General features: G+C 44.6%; 2 protein-coding genes across 4 annotated transcripts in view; one reads left to right on the forward strand and one right to left on the reverse strand.

Moving 5' to 3' along the window:
• Nucleotides 1-1,539: 1,539 nt before the first annotated feature.
• LOC126546990 (tigger transposable element-derived protein 3-like) overlaps nt 1,540-19,868 on the reverse strand; it is a 60,495-nt gene continuing 42,166 nt past the window's right edge. For all 3 annotated transcript variants that reach the window (XM_050194757.3, XM_055062669.2, XM_050194761.3), the window contains 2 exons: nt 7,697-8,073; nt 1,540-6,579 (listed from right to left, as the gene is read on the reverse strand). In XM_050194757.3, the coding sequence (XP_050050714.1) occupies nt 5,248-6,579; nt 7,697-8,073 (1,709 nt within the window). In that variant the 3' untranslated portion in view covers nt 1,540-5,247. The remainder of the gene's footprint in view (nt 6,580-7,696; nt 8,074-19,868) is intronic.
• Nucleotides 10,679-19,412, forward strand: LOC140215456 (tigger transposable element-derived protein 4-like). The gene has a single exon (XM_072286001.1). The coding sequence runs from the start codon at nt 18,279-18,281 to the stop codon at nt 19,410-19,412; it is 1,134 nt and encodes a 377-aa protein (XP_072142102.1). The 5' UTR covers nt 10,679-18,278.

Below are 19,868 nucleotides of genomic sequence, written 5' to 3' on the forward strand. Positions count from 1 at the left end.
CTTTTCATTGGAAGTGCGGCCACTGAAGAGTTTGACAATGCCCGTGTTAGCAAATTGTCCCTGTCACTATCAAAGAAGGAGTTGGAATTCCTGCACATGTATTAAACATAATAGTTTTTGCTTAGTCCACAAGTGTGTTATACTATAATGTGCATCTGCTAGCTTGTCAGTAGACACGTGCTGTGAAAAAGTGAGGGTATAAAAGCGACGTCCGTCCCAAAAATAAGATTGTTGTCAGAAGCTAATGTGTGTAGCCATTCTTCTACGTCCTTGTGCTATTTGCACTAAACGAAAAATCACCATAGAAGTTATCGCACATACCCGCTGTGGTTAAGCAAAATAACTATTTCAGTGCAGATCTGGTGCCACTGCCTACATTTAGGAGAATTTTACAGCTGTATAACTTCCTTGCAGAGTGGCACCAAGCTGCAACTGCAGCTTGGCACCAATAGAACGCAAATCGTCAGGACAAAAACACAGCACCACTGCGACAGCCGGACCATGCTCGTAAAAGCAGGGCCTAAATTGAGACGTCTCATCACATTACATATACATTGTACAATGCCATTTCAACAAGTTTCAAATTCACTATTGTGTGCATATTTGACAAATGTCTTAATTCACACAGCTAATAAAGTTATAGTACTTTCCCAGAGTCAAACATACTAAAAACGACAAAAAATTTTCACGCCACAATTCTATTGTGCAAGCCTCCACAATTTTTCATTAAAGACTGTTCTATTCAACTCGATTCATTTTACAGATTTTTGCCATGTTGCATATAATCCAAGCTTTAGAATCAATAGCCCATCAGGAAACATGGCCATGCTAGAATTCTGAAATATCCGCCACTTGAAATGCAGCAGTTAGTACAAACACCTTTAGTTCACAAAGCTGCCACAAGGGACACCAGCTGTCATAACAAAGCTGTGAGTAAAGTTATTACCATTTAACTACCAATTTAATTGTAACCCAGCTCTCTTGCAAAATTCCTGACAAGAACAAATATTCCACAGCAGCAGGATTGGTGAATGTGTGAAGCATTTCAATGAAAGAAAAGTAAAGTACTACAGTGCCCTGCACTTATGATGATACCACATACAACTTGTATGTTGTTTGTAATCATGAGCCACTTTTTAAGAATACGAAAATTTACACCAGCTATGTAAAAAAAAAAGCATTTTGCAAAAAAAAAACGAAGCAATGGACGCGAGAGCTAGCACACTATAATGTGCAGCAAGGCTCACAGTGTTTCACGTAGTACCAGCTGCAGCAAACACCCACAGCACTGTGCAAACAATTTGCACTACACTGTTTGAAGCCAGACTTTATAGCAGGAAGCCTCCGGTCAGCCAATTTAACTTATTTCATCTAAATACTTGATCCAGACAAAATAATGCACCGCACCACACAAGCTGGCTCACGAGTTCCCGCTCCTATTAGGAAATGTACTTTGTCAGCGTCCTAATGGCACACTTGTTTGAAACATCACTTTTCAAAATGAAAGATCACCATTTCAATAATCACAGGTGCCTAATGTTATTTCAATCATTTTATTTTCGTGTTGGAATAACCATGTGATGATGATCATTACTGAGGAACAACTAAGACAACAGCCTATGGCATCAACCCACAACACCGCCAATGCAGCTGGTACATGCCTACAACAGCTGGATGTTTCCATATAAGATGGAACAGGTGACCCAGGTCACTATATTCAATTTTGACAAAATTTACACATGCCGCATATTTCTAACCTAAAAAATACAATTTCGAACAAAGTCTTAAGGAAAAAAATGTTTCTTGTTTACAAAAAACATTGCGCCTTCTTTCGGAAAAGTTTGTAATTTCTCAACTATAAGCATGCATTCTAAGAGAGCAATATATTCCCCGAGTGCAATGCTTTTTCTGACTTGAAAGAAAGTAAAGCGGAGCCTGCAACAAACTTTATTACACTATTTTGTGGGTGTCATTCTTGAAGAAATTGCAATGACACCACATGGCACATAACATTATTTTAGGACTTTATTAGTGGAAAGATTTTAAAGAGCAACAAAACTTGTCTATATTATACATCTATATTATTTCCTGGCCGAATTTTGTGGCTCTGGCAAATGACTTTCTATTTTAACATTTCCCTCAAATGAAGCGGTTTAGTGAAAATGTAAAATTTAGAAAATCACTTTCTAAGAAAAGCCACTTTAAATTTTTTCCTGCAATGCACAAATGAAAGCTGAAGATATGCTCCATCAATAAGCATAAAGTAATCTTCCACTAGTTGTGCACCCAACAGGTTACAAAGCGATAAGTGAGGCCAATTCAGCTTACTGGTCGTGGCAAGAATTTTTATGCTCCAACTAAGATACAGACAACCCCAGAACAAATATGTACGTCAGATGCTTAGGGAAATGTTAACAGGAATGCACGAACAATACAATTTACACTGATCCCACATATGATATTAGGTGCCTTCATCATGTGCCATTGGGTGGACCAGCACTTGTACAAGCGAACCACTGAAAGTGCTGTACTCAGCAGAAAAAAAAAAAGAAGAATCTTGGGGTTTCACATCACAAACAAAGATCTAATTACGAGGCATGCCATAGTAAGGGCCTCTTGCATTATTCTGACCAAATGGGATCTTTAATGTGCACCCAAATCTAAGTAAACAAGCGTTCTTGAACTTTGCCCCATCAAAATGCAGCCACCATGGCAGGGATCAAACCCGCGACCTCGAGCTCAGCAGCGCAACACCACAGCCACTAAGCTACCGTGGTGAGTGCTGTGCTTAGTACAGTCAGTACAACTCTCCTGCTATAAATATTGCAAACGTGTCTTTGCAACGCGTGTATACAAAAGAACTTGGACACTTAAGACATGAAATGTTTGCTCTGTCCTAGCCATCAGCCATGGCATTAGACACCCTGTGTGACTCAATATCATCAGTGACGCAGCAGTAATATACAGCCTAAAGAACTGAGAATTGCAGCAAAGAAAGAATGACGAGAACTTCATAGATCCGGGAGCAACCAAGTTGATTCTCGTCACCATTTGAAAAGCTTTTCTACTCCTTTTGTGGAATAAATATGACTGAAACTGCTCATCATAAGAATGTGTGAAACAAAAAGTGACCATGTTCAGATTTCCCATAAAGAGCAACAATTCAAAACAACAATTAGATTTATAACTTTCCCGTGAATGCTTTCATTTTTTGACAGACAATTGAGTAAGCTTAAGATGATGATTACAGGTAAAATATACAACGTATGTAAATTTTGTCAAAACTGAAGACTGACTGTAGCTTCATCTTCATCACCACAAGTCCTCATCTGCCATAATTATCAGCCCTATGCATGCTCAAGCCATGAACAAACAGAAAGTACTCTCGTTCTCAGCCGGGCTGGACACTGCAGCCACCGCTTCGCTTATCGCTCTGCCTTCACCTTTTTGAGTAAATGTAGAGATGACATTGTACCTTGTTGGCTGCAATCACATCGTTTTACAGTGACCTAGACCACCTGTTTGATGTGATCTGGAAACATCTAGCAATTGCTGTAATAAACTGCATTTGATGATTATATCAGATACTAATCAGGTACATATAATGAAATCCTCACTTTGGAAATGCTGCTTTCCAGGAAAACCATGCATCCAATAAGATTAAACAGTGAAATTCTGCTACGAAACAATGCCAATATAGGCTGGATGCATTGAAGACCAGTCTTTGTGCCTCAAAATTTTGTTGCACTTTCGTGTACTTCAAGAAATGCCTTCAGCCTACATGCAGTGACTGCTATGCGGAATGTGATAATTAGATGCAAGCATCCGTAGAAATAAGCATACATTTCAAACATACTTAAGTTGATCAATACCTAAAACACCGGTTTCTTACAAACTAGTTTACATGTTTATATAAAGTCATTTTTCACAGGTTAAATTGCTCTTACATCACCAGAACATATGATCCCAAGAGCTTAGCTGTAGTGCTGAGTTGTCCTTAAGGATATCTTTCTGACCCAAAATTGCAAAGTGGCACCCTTACGTAAGAGTAAAATGTTCTCGAGAGGTATTCCTGAGGCCATTCCAGATATTAACACAATCAGTTATAATGATGGCATTTACAGTCTTGTAAATATCATTATAAGTGCTGCACACTGTGGAACAACATTAACAAACATACAGACTTGTCCTTTGGGAATGCACTTTTGAGCCTCATCAGAGCACTGGGCTTAAGTCGGCATTAGAACACCTGTAGTGCTTACTTATGCTCTGAGGTGCGACAAGAAGAAAAGTAAAAGCAGCCATTCAAGACCACAATTAATTGACACTTCTCAAGCACAGCATGCTCAAGAATTGTTCCCATGGCACATAATTGCAGTGCTACAAATAAGAATTCTAGAATAGACACACAACATTTTAGGGCCCAAATAAGCTTTGTGCATGGCAGAATTGGGATATATAAAAGTGGCAAGTTTTGCTATCATGCTTTGCATCTTTCTCTTGTAATGCCACTGCAAAACCTATGCCATAACAAGAAAATAAAAACAAACTAAACGATGTTCATATACGCAATTCAGTGCTCATATCAATCCCAAGCACTAACAGAAATAAATGAGAATATCAGCCAGTTTTCAATAATTGGCTCCTGATGTGCAGTCATTTCCATCCACTCGACTAGCAATGGCAATGCCTTCCCATTTTGGGTCTAGAAGCTTCCAAAATTGTCAAGCAATCTAAAAATAGCAGTAATTGGTCGTTCAATGTTTGCAATTTACATGAAGGTGATAGGCATATTAACATTACAAGCTGCTCAGAAAGCAAGCACGATTAAGTGTAAGTTGAGAGCTTTTGCTTAGATGGGCGCCACCATGTTTATAGGCACAGAACTTGTGGGCAAGTTTAGGGTGGCCAATTATACATGAAAAATACCATGCCCTGCACAAACTACAAATGCGGTTTTCTTGAATTAATGCAACTCAGGCTAACTGAAGGATACAAGACAAACAACAAGAAACAGGAGACAGGAAGATGCCCCCTGTCTCCTGTTTCTTCTTGTTTCCTTCACTCATTCCGAGCTGCACTATAAACATCACTAAATATTAACTCGCCCAAACAACCTCTCAAATGTTGTCTGCATGTTGCACATGCACAGTGGACCTGATGCAATATCTTTGGGGCCCTTATTCTAAAATTAAATTAAAAATGATTTAATCACACCGGTTTTCAGTGGCTCATATAATACAAAACTCAATGCTGCTGCTGTGGCTGCTGCTGTGGCTGCTGCTGCTGCTGCTTTTTTTTGTTGGCCATTCTTTGCAGCCAGAAGTCCTCCATCTCCCGGCTCGATCGGTACCACTCATCCCGCCCTTCCCGCATAGCCATTGTACGCAAGAAATCGATCGCCTTCAGTGCTTCCTCGTCCGTTACCTCGTACTCGTCCTCTTGGGTCTCTGTTACTCGATCAACTACGCCTTCTAAAAAGTCATCCAGGTTGACAAAACGGCAAAATTCGTCATAGGTCAGCCCTGGTGGCACTGAGACATCCTGCATGCCTGTTACACCAGCTCCCCCTCGTGGCAGTGGTGTTCCACACAACGGAAGCCCCACCTGAGCAAACACTCCAGAGACAGTGTCTCCCTTGACAGAATCCCATGACTCTCGCACTAAGTACAGTGCATCAAGTACTGTTGTCTTTCGAATCAAGTCGGCAGCCCGGGTGTTTCGCTGAACACTCAGAGATGCTGAGACCCGACCATACAACCGTGAACGATAGTGGGCTTTAAGATTGCGTGCAACCCCCTTGAGTATTGGCTGTGGATGAAAGTAGAGTCGCACATTCTCCAGGTGGGCACTTGATGTATGAGCTGGGGTGTTTTCAACAAGCAGGAGCACACTGCGCTGGTGGAGACCCAACTGCCAGTCCCAGAATGAAAGCCACTCCGTGAAAATGGCAGCATTCATCCGTGCCTTCTGTGCAAACTTGCAAATGAGCGGCAGCCGTGAAGGGTCGTCTGGAAAGGACCGAGATGCTCCACTGTCCCCAACAAGCAGCAGTGGCCTCTTCTCTGTACCAGTCAAATTAGCACAAATGAGAAGTGTGATGCGCTCAGTTGCCTTCTTGTCTTTAACCAACTCCTGCTGGCAGCGATCAGCTGGATAGGCCGAGTAATAGAGTGCCGCTTCAGCAGCCGCAAAAACATTGTCGGCTGAGTACTGTTTTAAAAGCGCCACAAGTTCTGCACTGGAAACCCAATGAGGAGGGGCGGAAGCACTTACTCCGCTCAACTGGGATGAGTGGTGCTGGGAGGCGGAGGATTCCTTTCGTGGTGTTGACAGTCCATGCCGCTGTTTCCAGCGGCTGAGCCAGCCATCAGAAGGCTCAAAATGATGGCCTTTCTGGGCAGCCAATAGGCGTGCTTTTTCCTTTATATCATTGCCCGACAGACGAGACCCTTGTGCAACCTGGTTCTGGAACCACGTATACAGTTCTTCTCCTACCTGGCGTTCCTTGCCTTCACGTCGCCGTTTGCGGTCATGGTTGCTGTCCGTTTCAAACTGAAGCAGGATTTCTTCAGACTTCTGTCTCGGCCATTGTCACAGAGTGAAATAAAAAGAAAGAAAAGCAGAGATTGGATGTAAGGTTTCCCATAATGTGGACAGAGAGCTTGAATTACATAAGTTTTATCATAAGAAGCCAACAAACACTGACACCAAGGACAACATAGGGGAAATTACTTGTGCTTAATAAATGAAATAAAGAAACGATAAATGAATGAAAATTAAAGTGGATGAAAAAAACTTGCCGCAGGCGGGAACCAAACCCACAACCTTCGCATATTGTGTGCGATGCTCTACCAATTGAGCTACCACGGCGCTGTTTCCCCATCCACTTTCTTGGGCATTTATGTGTCCTAGTAGAACCCTGGGAGTGTTAGCCAGCGCCACCACTCACAGACCTTGGCGGCGGACGTGGAACGTCCTTTTTGCCGCAGGCGTCACGAGAACGTGATCTTTTTTTGGGTGAAGGCAACTGGTCAATAAACCCACATATGCTACCTGAAGGCACCAATGTAGCCGGATTCGACACCCTCGTTATGTATAAACGAGAAGGAAGGGGGTTAGCAGAGGGGCCTGATTTTTATTAGTCATATCATAAGAAGCCAACAAACACTGACACCAAGGACAACATAGGGGAAATTACTTGTGCTTAATAAATGAAATAAAGAAACGATAAATTATTGAAAATTAAAAATTAAAGTGGATGAAAAAACAACTTGCCGCAGGTGGGAACCGAACCCACAACCTTTGCATTTCGCGTGCGATGCTCTACAAATTGAGCTACCGCGGCGCTGTTTCCCCATCCACTTCCTTGGGTATTTATGTTTCCTTTATGTATTAGTTCCGTTTTTTACAGGTAAGTGGGCAATCTCATGCTATTTCACTTAAGCAGTACTACCGTTTAGTACATACTTTTTCCTAGCTCTGGCCAACTACGGTTTAACTAGGTTGCACTGTATTTAGAGAAGCAGTAAGATCCAAATATCTTGGTAAACCCACTTTTTCACAAATTGCAGCATGCATTAAAACACAAGCGAAGGTATGGCTGGAATATGGAAAATTTCTGTCAGGCAAGTTTGGAAGTTGCCTAAAGTACACATACTAAGAATAAAGCAAACACCAAAAATGCATACCATACCTGGCTTATCTTGCAAACAGTGGACCGTGCAACGCCGTAGAGTTTCGCTACTGCACCATGCTTTGCTCCAGGCTCCTTGAGAGAGTAGACTATCTTAACCTTGTCTGCCAGGGACAGGTCCATCCTCTTTTTCATGTTGGGCCGTTTGCTTTCACGGGGAGGTGCCAGAACAAGCTCCTTGCCAGTCTTATTAGCTGCAGGCGGTGGAGGCCCACTGTGCTCTTCTTCGTCTTTTGATGCACCAGCAGAGTTCTCAGGAGAGTTGCTGTTAGTTCCACCAGTGCCAGCAGAATTGCCCATGTTCTCGCCAGATGGAGATGGGTTGCCAAGGTTGCTGCCGCTGCCACCCCCACTGGTGCTGCCACTGTGGACAGACGCTGCACAGCACATTGTCATTTATGTCACAAGACAGGATGAGATGCACAGAACACATACTAACGGCCCAAGAGACTAATGCAAGCACAAGCCACGATTTGCTGAAGGCCATCTCCCAACAATAATATTCCCACTAAAGCAGGACCCACATGTATATGCAGGCATCAGCTTGCATCTGTTTGTGAAAAAGCAACTTTTATTTCTGGATGAAAAGCTTCTTCAACCAAGCCACTGCGTACAAGAAAGCTTTTCCCTTTCTTCCCTGCCAACACATTTTTGCGAGGGCAGAAGCACAAGTGGCACCCTGATCTGTACCTGCCAGATATCGGCATGCACGCCTGGGAGTATGGGGGAGAACAAGGAAAGTTGTGCGTCCATTTCAAAAGTTCCTCCGCACTGGCCAGTGAACAAAAGTGGGGAGCCTGCACATTTCTGCAATCTCAGCGTATCCACAATGGCTTGCGGGCACAATGGTACAATGGCCTATCGTACACCCTAGCTGGCTTGCACACATGACGCACCCCGCATTGTGTAAACTGCCCTACTAGTCGCTATTGTAACTGCTGTAAGTTAATCAAACAGCTCCAATGAACTTTTCTTCTGTCCGTAATTTACTTTCCCTTTTTGGTTGCGCCACCCTTTCGGCCGTTATTCAGATGTCAGCCATCGCTGATGTGGCCAGGAGAATTTTCACCTTCCTTTCTTTCTTCCAATAGCTACAAATAGTTGCCTTTTTCCACAACCAGATGCCAGCTGGCACTAACCCGTGGCGCACATATGTGGTTCCTACTTAACCTTCAAACTTTTACAATACTCAGGAGAAAATCCTTAATTTCTTCATCCCCTTCTGCCCCCCCCCCCCACCAAATTTCCACACAAAACTCAGATTTTAAATATCTGTTACAAGCACAGTGGGTTAACTTGTTTTCTGCCGGCACATCAGACAAATGCCAAAAGACAAACAGTTCAGCTTGCATTGTTTATGACTGCGAGGTGCTATAAATTACAACAGTGGTGCCCTGTGGTGAAGTCATCAATAGGGTTATGTTTCTTGTACGGACATTTTGCCTAGTTTTCTTTCTCAATAAGAATAACTTATGCTATGCTAAACTGTCCAGTAACTCTTGAGGGCAAATGTGCAATAAGCATCAGACACAGCAACTCCATTAACATCTTACAAAGTTGTTGGAACAGCGCTGCACTGCTGTATGAAGGTGCTGCCTGTATGGTTGCTATTTATCTGCGCTTCTTAACCTTTTCAGGGTCAATGACGTAAATATATGGTGCCGTGAACAAGTCCAAAATGGTCGATGCCATATATTTACGGTGCTGTCTGTACATTTAAAAAGGACCCCAATTTCCTGACATTTTCTTTCCTGGCATGTGCTGCCATTATGTAGGAATACAGGAATCTTTTTCTTGCGCCTCCCTCTCTTGGTTTTCGTTGCATGGTTTGTTTTAGAGCTAGTTTGCTCTGGCGCGTCTATATACTACTGCTCGCGCATTGGCACGCGGGCGACTTTGGCCTTGTTCAGTAGGCAGTTTCAGCTTTTTATACTCGCAAAACTGATGGCTACCTTGTTACTAATCACTCAAAGGGTAACCGCCTGTTTCTCGCTCGTTTAGTGCTCACAGGGGTGCGCATAGGAAGGATGCCGCCATGCATACGGTTCCTTTTCTTTTCTTTTTTTGGAGACTCGCGAAAGCTAATTGCCTCTGGTTGGCGATAAGGTGAAGATTAGCGGAAGTTTGTCACACGTCATGCTTTTCTGACCACACAACCACACAGTTTTCTTGAGTGCGCTCACCTATGCAGTTCAATTATACTATGGACGTAAATATCAGTGTAAGAGCAGGAACATTTGAAGGCTTGCGAAATATTCTCATGTGCGCATTTTCTAAGCCTTCAACTATGTGTATAACAATGCATCAAGTTTTTAATGCTTGTACGTTTATTTCTTTTTTTAACTGTTGCCATTCATGAATAAACAGTACATATATACCAATGCAAAATTTTTTTCTCACTTTACGGTCACCCTGAAAAAATTGCGGTAAATTTTTTTTGAGATAGCTCTCTCAGAAGAATTGTAATCTGCAATAAAAAAAAATCAACCTTGGGTAGTCGCATATGGCAAAAAAAAATCGACCCTGAAAGAGCTAAAGGGACACTATAGGCAAATAATAAGTTAAGGTTGACTGTTAAAATACCATTACAGAAACCTCGCAGCACTTGTTTCGTGCTAAGAAAAGACTTAGTTTAGGAGAAAATCGCATCTGAAGGGTCCACATATTTTTAGCGCAATTCAAATCTCCCGCCCTTGAGCGGGAAGCGGCAACATTCCATACGCCATCACCACCCATTACTGCAGTCGGCGAGTAAAACATCGCCTAACAGACGGGGAAGCGTTTTTTTTGTGCAAAACGTAAACACACAGCCATGGAGAAACCGAGCCAAGACAGAGCGCTGGTTTCGCTGCTGCAGCTGCTTTTGGTTGAGTAGCATGGACTGTTCGGGCATCCCAAGTGACATCAGACAGATGTGGCATTCACTGCTACTTGCAGATTGTGCAAGTTTTGGGAGCCAACAAAACCAGCGTAGCACTACTCAATAGCAAAACAACTGAAATGCACGAGCGGCACGAAGTTGAGCTAAAATGAAACCTTCGACTGCCCCGGTCATTGTCAAGAGTAACGTCAATGAGTTCTTTTTCTAAAATTTGAACGCTAGAAAAGCAGCATTCAAGGCTAGTACTTAAAGGTCCTGGTGGTGTCTCAAATCGTATCGTGGACTTAGTTAAACTTCTCGCTTACAAAAGCTTTGTTTGCGATAATACTGACGCTTTAGATGTCCTCAAGCATTAATCTATCACTTAAGCTTGACTTTATATTTGCCTTTAGTATCCCTTTAAGCAGCTATATCAGTTGTCAAGCAACTGCCCATTTAGTAATGGCTCTCCACAATAAAGTTGGGTAAAAACAGCCTTTAATATTCATAAAAGTAGAGCACTATTACAAATTCTTTCCTAACAATGAAATATCTAACCAATACAGGAAACCAGTTCTTGAAAAATTTGCAAGGTAGAGGAAATTTTATGAAAGGAAAAAATTGGCATCCATCCAAGAACAGCCACAAAGCTACCAAGAAAATTCGTAAGGGTTTCTCAGAAAAAAAAAAAAAAGCTTTGCCAGTGTAAGAAAAATTGGTTCAAGTCCCCAGGTCGCATTTCTAGGAAAGGATGGAGGGAGGGGGGAAAGTGGTGAAATACTCCTCTCGCATGAGGAAAGCGGTGAAACACTCCTTCCCCATGCTTCTGCTGCTGATGTTGCGAAACGAGCGAGGAAATAATTTTAAAGCTTGAACGCGTCTGAAAGCTGGTGTTCAATTTAAGTAACCTGGTAAGAACTCTTACCAGCCAATACTTTTTCAGCCTTTTTTGTTTAAAATAGGGGTGTGTGAATATCAGAAAATTTCGTATATTACTGAATATGATATTTAATATTTGTATTCGATTCAATGACTACGTATTTGAAAATTTTTTAATATTCTAAACAAACAGAATATAATGCTGGTTGCGCGGGAACAAACATGGTTCTTAGCATTTAGTTATATATAATCTAAGAAAGTGGGTCTGACTTTGTGCTGAATTTTGCAATAATTTCCTGCTGCAGGCAAAATTTCGCCTGTAAAACACACTTAGCCATTGAACGTCTGTTTTGCAGGAAAGCCATCCTCTCAGTAGCAAGGGGCACGGGTTTGCGATGGCGAGGGTGCACTCTTTTGCAGGTTCCACTTTCCAATCCTGAGCTTATTGTTCGACAGCAAAGTTACGGGAAATTTAAGGGGAAATTGATGTGATATAATATGGCAAAGGTTGTTGAGAACAGACAATAAGCAGATATTATTAAATTTTCCAAAGCTAGCATGAGCCAAATATACAATCCTTTAGTATAGCGGCTTACTAGTTTACAGTCGCCGACTGCTTTTTCGGACTCCAAAAATTCGGACATGCTCGATTATTCGGTCTGCTTCGCGGCACTGCCATTCTCCCCATAGACGATAATGTATAACAAGTGCCGAAAGTTCGGACACCTTGCAACCTCTCGTCTGATTGAGAGCACCATGCACTCGATTGAGAGCACCATGCACCAACTCTGACCAGTGCATGGTTCGACTTGCTGAACGCTATTTTTGTTTTGAACGAAGCCTCCTTGCTGCCCCACGAAGTGGCGCTACTGCAAATCCCCGCTCATCATCATCATTTCTGCCTGGTTCGATAGAGTGGCTACAGCAGCTCCGGTCTCAGCTTAGTTAGCCATGTCAAGACAATCCAGCAGCTGATTTGCTTCTTCGTGCACGACACTGCGAGTAGGCGTGGTGGTGTTTGCTTAGTGTGCTGTGTCAAGGTTGCGGTGATGCAAGGCGGCATACGGAAACATCACGTCAAGTGTCTAATGGCGCCGACAATGCCCGCGCAGACTTCACTTGGGAATGCCGGCAAGCAAGTGCCGGGAGGCCTAGGATTTGTCGCCTTCCGATGTGCTCCCTTACCAACGCCGAAAATATCCTGTCGAGACCTGCGCAGTGGTTGCATTGCGATTCCGGACACCCTCTCATTTGACAGTTTCACAGGCGCTGTACTGACATGCGCGGAACTCGACGATGGCGAGATCATTCGTCAGGTTTCTGCTGCACCGCTGGACGATGACTCCGAGTCGCAAGATGACGCACCATGTGCTACGCTGCCATCGCATGCGGAGCGTGTACAAGCAGTGACTGTGCTTTCAGCCACCTACAGTGACTGTACGACCATCTCCGAGATTCAGGCTTATCTTATTGCGTGTAAACGGAACAGCGTGCAATGGCGCATTCACGATTTCTTCAAGCCTACTGCCGAGCCCGAATAAGTGCATGTAAATAAAAAAAAAAAAATTTTCTTTTTTTTTTTGCTTAATCTGCTTTTTTCGGACACCTGTTTATTCGGACATTTCCGCAGTCCCCGTGAGGTCCGAATAAACGGTCGGTGACTGTATCTTTTTTACCAATGACAACGAAATTGCAATGTTCCAATATGTTAATGTAATAAAACTTGCTAATAAACGCATGTGCATATCATTTTTCAATATTCGATGCTAAGTATTCATATTTGATTTGTATTAAAAAATTTTGATAGTCGCACACCCCTAGTTTAAAACAAAAAGTTGGTCTTTAATACCATACCATTAAACCACGACTACGCCAAGTCCATGAGCATGTGGTGCTGATAAGTACATACAATGAGAAGCAACAAATAGCAATGTTCATAAACTTCCCAAGTAAAGACTCCCAGAAAGAAAAGCATCATCAAATGTGGTTCTGACCATACCAGCGAGACACTGTGAACATCAGTGCTGAAGCAATCAAGTTGCAGCATTGAACCTTATGCATGTATAACCTTTATTGAGCTATTAGGGTTGTGGAGTTTTTTCACTGGAAACCACAAATGATATACCGTATTTACTCGTGTAATGCCCGCACCCCCACATAGGGGTACAAAAATTTAGAAGAATTTCTCTAAGCGTCACGCGCATACTCACATGCTGGTGAATTCTTGCAAGCCGCTACAAGATTGCACTAGTCCGTGCCCAAAATATCGGTCGGCGACTGTAAATGCCTTCATAGTTGGACAACAGTGGCTGCATTTATTTGGATAGCAGTCTGAGCACAGTTTCAGGCTTCAGTGAGTAGCCATATGCCTGCCTCGTGTAAGTCCGCACCTGGTGAAAATTCCGGAAAAAAAAGTGCGGGCTTTACACGAGCAAATACATAAGCATGACGTGCTCTTCAAAGAAAGCACAAAATCTTCACATATCCTCAGTTCTGGCCTTCTAGTCCATTCTACTTAAATGTCTTCAAATCCACATCTGCTTTCATGCAGACTGGCCTTAACAGACACGACAGAGCACGGCTTTAGACCCTTTTTACCTCTCACTATAAAAAGATGGCGCTGCTGCCGCACCTAGCTACTTGTTGCCTCAAGACTCTTTACGTCGCCTCCATAGCGGATGGATTTCCCGTTCGTAACAACCACATTCCAATAGGAGGGGAATGCAAAAACGCTCCTGTACTAAGATTTAGGTGCACATTAGGCATCTAATGGCCGAAATGAATACGGAGCCCCATAACTATCACGTCCCCTTTCTATTATAAGCTGTGCGCAATCTTTACAATGAAGTGATCTGTATAATGAATGATTTCAAATACCCCAAGCACTTCGTTATAAAGGCGTTCAACTGTAGTTGTTTACTGCTTGCGCTTGTGCGCCACGTTACTAAAAACATTTTTGAAATCTTAACAATGTTAAAAATTTTGTTACATGAAATTTTTTCACATGAAGAACATGTTTGTGTCCAATTACAGTAAAAGCTCATTCATTCACAAGTCGTTAATTTGAAATTTCGGATAATTCAAAGTAGCCGCCGCATTCTGCCCAACAATGTATTGAAAGCAATATGCAATGCATCCCACTAATTCAGATTGAAACCCGCACCACCACCGTTAATTCGAACTATGCGCCATCGTGGATGGGGAGAGTGCTAGTGTGCGGGAGCACGTTGGCGGCACTGGCATCGCCACCGTAGCTTGGCTCTTTCCATCTGCGGCCCTTTGTTTAGGCCTGACTGGTGAGAGACACGTTTACGCCTGGCCAGGCATGGCCAATGCCTCTTTTGCAGGTCGGGCCTCTCCCTCTCGGGACCTTCAAGATGAATGAATAAATAAAGCCTTTATTTTAAGGAAGGGGACGGCTCTAGGCCGCTGATGGGGATTAGGAGGGAAGGGAATGTGGGTACCCAGACTGTTGGCTGAAACACTTCTTCATCTCAGTCTGGGATCTTCCGCTTTATGCAGGCTCAGGTGCATGTTCAGGTCTGCCGCTCTCAAATGGGCTGATCGACCCCTTCTACACTACTCGAAACAGGCCACTTTGTCTGCCATATGTCGCAATGGCTTTCTGTGTTTCAGGGTTAGTTTGTATTGCAATTCCTAGTGTTCTAATGTCGCCGTGTAGTAGATGCTGAATGTTGGATCTCCCTTGTGAAAAAGCTGCACAGCTCCAAATGAGGTGTTGCAAGTCTGCTCTGCATGACTCCTGGCAATGTGTACATCGGGTGTAAGTCTTCGCAATCGTAGCTTGTCTGGGTTGGTGCCATTTCTCAAGTATGTGTGGTGTGTAGGCAGCGTTGGCCATAACTTTATTCAAGAAAACCTCTTCCGTGCGGGTAAGCCCGCCCTTGTCGTCAAACACATGTACTGGTGTAGCTTCTAATAATCTCCGTTTACTGTCTGCTTTTATTTTAGTACGAATGTAATGCATCAGTGCTCTGCTAGGAGAGCCTGCGGCCAATATCTTTAGGTATGGATTTTGGTCCGCGGGGTTTGGCGAGGAAATGGAGTGTGGGGAGCTGTACGCGTAATCAAGCCCACCCGCTTGTGCGGCAGCTGCGTGAGCGGCTGCGTTTCCCCCATCCGTGCCGGTGTGCCCCGGTGTCCATAGGATTTCAACATTTGTCCCATTGTCCTGTATTCTCTTTAGCTTTTTTCTGGTGTCGTTGGCCACCGCATCATCTGTCGTAGGCCCCGTTATTTCGGTCACTGCTTCGTACGAATCAGTAAGGATCCGATAATTATTTCGCACACTCTGCTCTACAATGTCTCCCATGTCAATGGGAATGGTGTTGACTGCTCCCCATATAGCTAAGAGCTCAGCGTGCAAGGTTGCACCCCCAGGAAGCTGACATGTGTGATAGCCATTGTGTTGGGGTGCAGATGTGCTAACCCAGGCCATGCTTGCTATGTCGTTTGTGATTGCAGCGTCCGTGTAGATGTTAGTGGTGTGCTGCGGCGTGCTTAATCCCAATCTCTTTTCAAATATTTTTCTAGCTTCCGCGTTTCGTCTGGCGATAGGGCGTTGTTGCCTCCGTATGACCAGTGGTGCTTCCCATGGTGGCGTTATGGTCGCTTCCGCGGGCTCTGGCTTCGCGTGGACTTGTTTATCCCATGCCATGATCTGTTTTCCTTGGGTTGTGTTTTCCAACCGGGATCGCATTCGAATTCGTGCTTCACTGATTATGTCCCGTATGGGTGGAATTGCTACGAGCTTGAGCAGGTCCTCGTTCCTCGTGTGTTTTGGTAGCCCAGTGATCGTACGGAGGATGGCCCTGTGTAACTTTTCGATGTCGCCGAGGTCTCGTTCAGAGAATTCGTACAAGGGTGCCCCGTAAAGAATCCTTCCAACTGCAACTGCTTTTGCAAGCGTTTGGCATGCTTTCTGACGCGCTCCGCCATACTTGCTCGATATTCGTCTAACCATGTGCAACAGCGGTCTCCATTTTGCTTTAGTGTGCGAATCCATAGCTGGGGGCTGTTGCAGCTAGCAATCTGTGCTCCAAGAATCCTAATTTGTCCATTGGCCGACGTAATATCGCTTTGGCCGATGTGTAAAGTGATCTGCTTGTTTACATTGGTTGCTTTCTTTCCGTCTACGCTTTCCGTCTCGCATCTTGAAGGCTATGCTCTTTCTCTACGAGGTGTTCTGCCAAGAAGCGGCACCAGGTAATGTCTAGAACATGGTGGCCGTGACGTTTATCGGCGAGCGCAGTACCAAAAAGTGTAGCCTTTGAGATTCGTGGCTATTACTTAAAGGAAAACATCACTGGGATGCGTGTTTGGGTACCAGCTATACGTATAAAGGAACTTGGCAGCGTGCAGCTGGTGCAACTACAAAAGTACAAGGGAGACCAACGTTGCAGCAGGTTGTGGTACGTTTTGCGAGTGCATTTTAGAGCGCAGCTCTTGTTTCTGTGGCGAGCATTGGTAGCGCAAAGGCATGTTTATAGTCAGACGTATTCTGCGAGTGTTGCTTGCGGCCAGTCACACTACGCCGCTTGCAGTGTGCCAGCAGAAATGCCATCGCCTCTGAACTTCAACACGTGCGCCGTCAGCTGCTCTCTTCGGAGCATGCACAGAACGATCCCCAACCCGCGCGTCGCTTTGAATGGCTGTCCGCGACCGTCAGCGAAGCGGCGAGGGCACCTTTTTTTCTCCACACCATGCATTGTGGGTCGGCGCAGTTGGCGCGAAGAACATGCGGATAGAGCAAAAGGCACAGTCAGGCACAGCGGACCACATTGGCCGCGCCCGGTTACGTTGGCTGCGCCAGTGCTTCAAGCTATAGATGCTGTTGTTCTTGTCAATGTGACATAGCGTGTTCACTACGTCACATATATACGTGCCTATACATATACAGTCAACTCCCGATAATTCGAAGCCGCTTAATTGGAATTATTGGTTAAATAGAAGTGAAGTGCTCGTCCCCTCAGTTTTGCATGTAATCCTATGGAAGAAATCGCTCGATAATTCAAAGTCCTCATCCAGTAATATTGTTTAATTGGAAGTTAATTTTCAGCCGGGATCCTCGAGGCGACCGTCATTCTTTGGTAGAATGTGCAATTTTTCAAGTGCTGCAACAGCTCCATGCTCCGCGTTGGTGTCATCGCCACTACAGCCGTCCGCAACGCTGCCCTTCTTGGAGCGGCGTGATTATTCATTGCTACGGCTGCCGTAGCCTCTGCGATCAGCTCCGGCGGGAGGCGAAGCGGCTGCCGCGCGTGGCCAGAGCTGATCGCGGAGGCCACGCGGGTGCCATAGGTGCACACAGCGCTGCATACTGGCAGTGGCGAGATTGTGCGAGATTAGGCTTGCAGCGTGCGCAGCGTATGTTGAGGTGTGTGCTGTGGCGTGTGTTGGTCGAGGGCCTTTGTGCATGTAGCTCGTTGGCTAGGTTGTTCTGTGGGTGATCCTACGCTTCGGAATTGACTGTACATAGTTGCACAGTTGATAGCCATGGCAAACCGTGGCTCTGATCGCACGCTCGACCTGAAAACGAAAGTCGAGGTTTTGAAGGAAGTTGAGAAGGGAGGTGCCGCCAAACAAGACATAGCGTGGAAGTACGGGATCAAGCCGAACACGCTCTCAAACTATATCAAGAACAAGCGCACAGTAATGGATGCATTTGAGAACGACAAGTTCAAGGCGTCTCGGAAGCGAATGCGCACCGGCGCTAACCCAGAGTTGGAGAAGGCTCTGTTGGTTTGGATTAGGGAGGCCCGGAGCAACAAACTTCCTCTCAGCGGAGACATCGTTGCAATGAAAGCCTGAACACTTGCAGCAATGTTGGGGATCAATGACTTCATTTCGTCAGATGGATGGCTGACGCACTTTAAAGATCGCCATGACCTCGTTTTTAAGAGCTTGTGTGCTGAAAAAGAGTCCGTTAACCAGGAAACATGCGCCACGTGGAAGGACGGAAAGCTGCGTGAATATCTCGGCGAATACAGACCGGAAGACATCTTCAATGCAGATGAGACTGCATTCTTCTATCAGCTTCTACCAGAGAAGACCCTGACATTAAAGCATGACGACTGTGCTGGGAGCAAATGCAGCAAGGAGAAGGTGTCGGTGCTGATCACGGCAAACATGACTGGCATGGAACGATGTCGCTTACTTGTGATCGGGAAAGCCGCCAAGCCGCCATGTTGTAAAGGCGTAAAGACGCTGCCTATGGACTATGAGTCGAACAAGAAAGCGTGGATGACGGCCGAAATCTTCAAGAGCTGGAAAACGAAATTGGATCGCAAGTTTGCTTCTTCGAACCACAAGGTGTTCCTTGTGGATCACTGCAGTGCTCACGTGAATGTGCCAGCCTTGAGTGCAATACGCCTCGCATTTTTGCCTGCAAACACAACAGCTGTTTTGCAGCCAATGGACCAAGGCATCATCAAGAATGTTAAGGTCCAGTACAGGCGGCACCTCCTTGAGCGCATGATTTTGTGTATGGATAACTCCGCAAAATACGAGGTGAGCCTGCTCAGTGCCATTCACATGTTAGCGCGAGCATGGGATCGTATGAAAGAAACAATTGCAAACTGCTTCGCGGCTTGCGGTTTTGTGGCAGCTTCTTCGGAGGATGCCTCTGCAATTTCATTAGAGGAAGCGTCAACAAGCGAACTTGACGGCACTGATTTTGCTGATGCTCTCGGGGACGTCAATTTTGAAGCTTACGTCACCGTAGACAAGGCGGTCGAAACGTGCGGTGCACTAACGGATAACGAGATTGTGGAGATTATTCGGCCCCAGGAAGCGAACCAGGAAAGCGACGACGATGTTGAAGACGAGCCGCAACCTAAGGCTGCCGATGCAGCTGCGGGCCTTGCTCTCGCAGAGCACTTCTTTGCCACTGAAGGTAACGTGGAAGAAGCGTTCCGCCACATCTACAGCCTGCAGAACTTGCTTACAGCAGCGTGATTCGGCAAGAAGAAGCAGAGCAAGATGACCGACTATTTTTCTTAGAGAAAATAGTCGATTTCGCTACCAATAAAGTGCTATTTTTGTGTTTTGTGCTTAATTGGAAGTTCGTTTAATTCGAAGTTTTTTGCGGTCCCCGTGAACTTCGTATTAACGGGAGTCGACCGTATATATGCACTGTGTGCGCTACGGCAGGCTATATACGTGCCTTAACCAAGCAATTTTTTTCTCTGATTTTCATTAGTTCGAATTTTATATAATTCAAATTTTCGTAGTACACCTGCAGAATTTGAATTAACAAGCTCTTACTGTATCTCTGCAGCACGGTGCTACCTGTAATCCCTGGCTAATATGTACTTCTTAAAAGCGACGCTTTTATGCAAACCCTAGAACTTTTCTTACCTTGGCCGAGTGCTGCTTGTCTAGCCCTTCTAGTGCAAAGCACAATTGAAAAGT

This window comes from Dermacentor andersoni, chromosome 1 (assembly GCF_023375885.2).
Source record: "Dermacentor andersoni chromosome 1, qqDerAnde1_hic_scaffold, whole genome shotgun sequence".
Lineage (NCBI taxonomy): Eukaryota > Metazoa > Arthropoda > Arachnida > Ixodida > Ixodidae > Dermacentor > Dermacentor andersoni.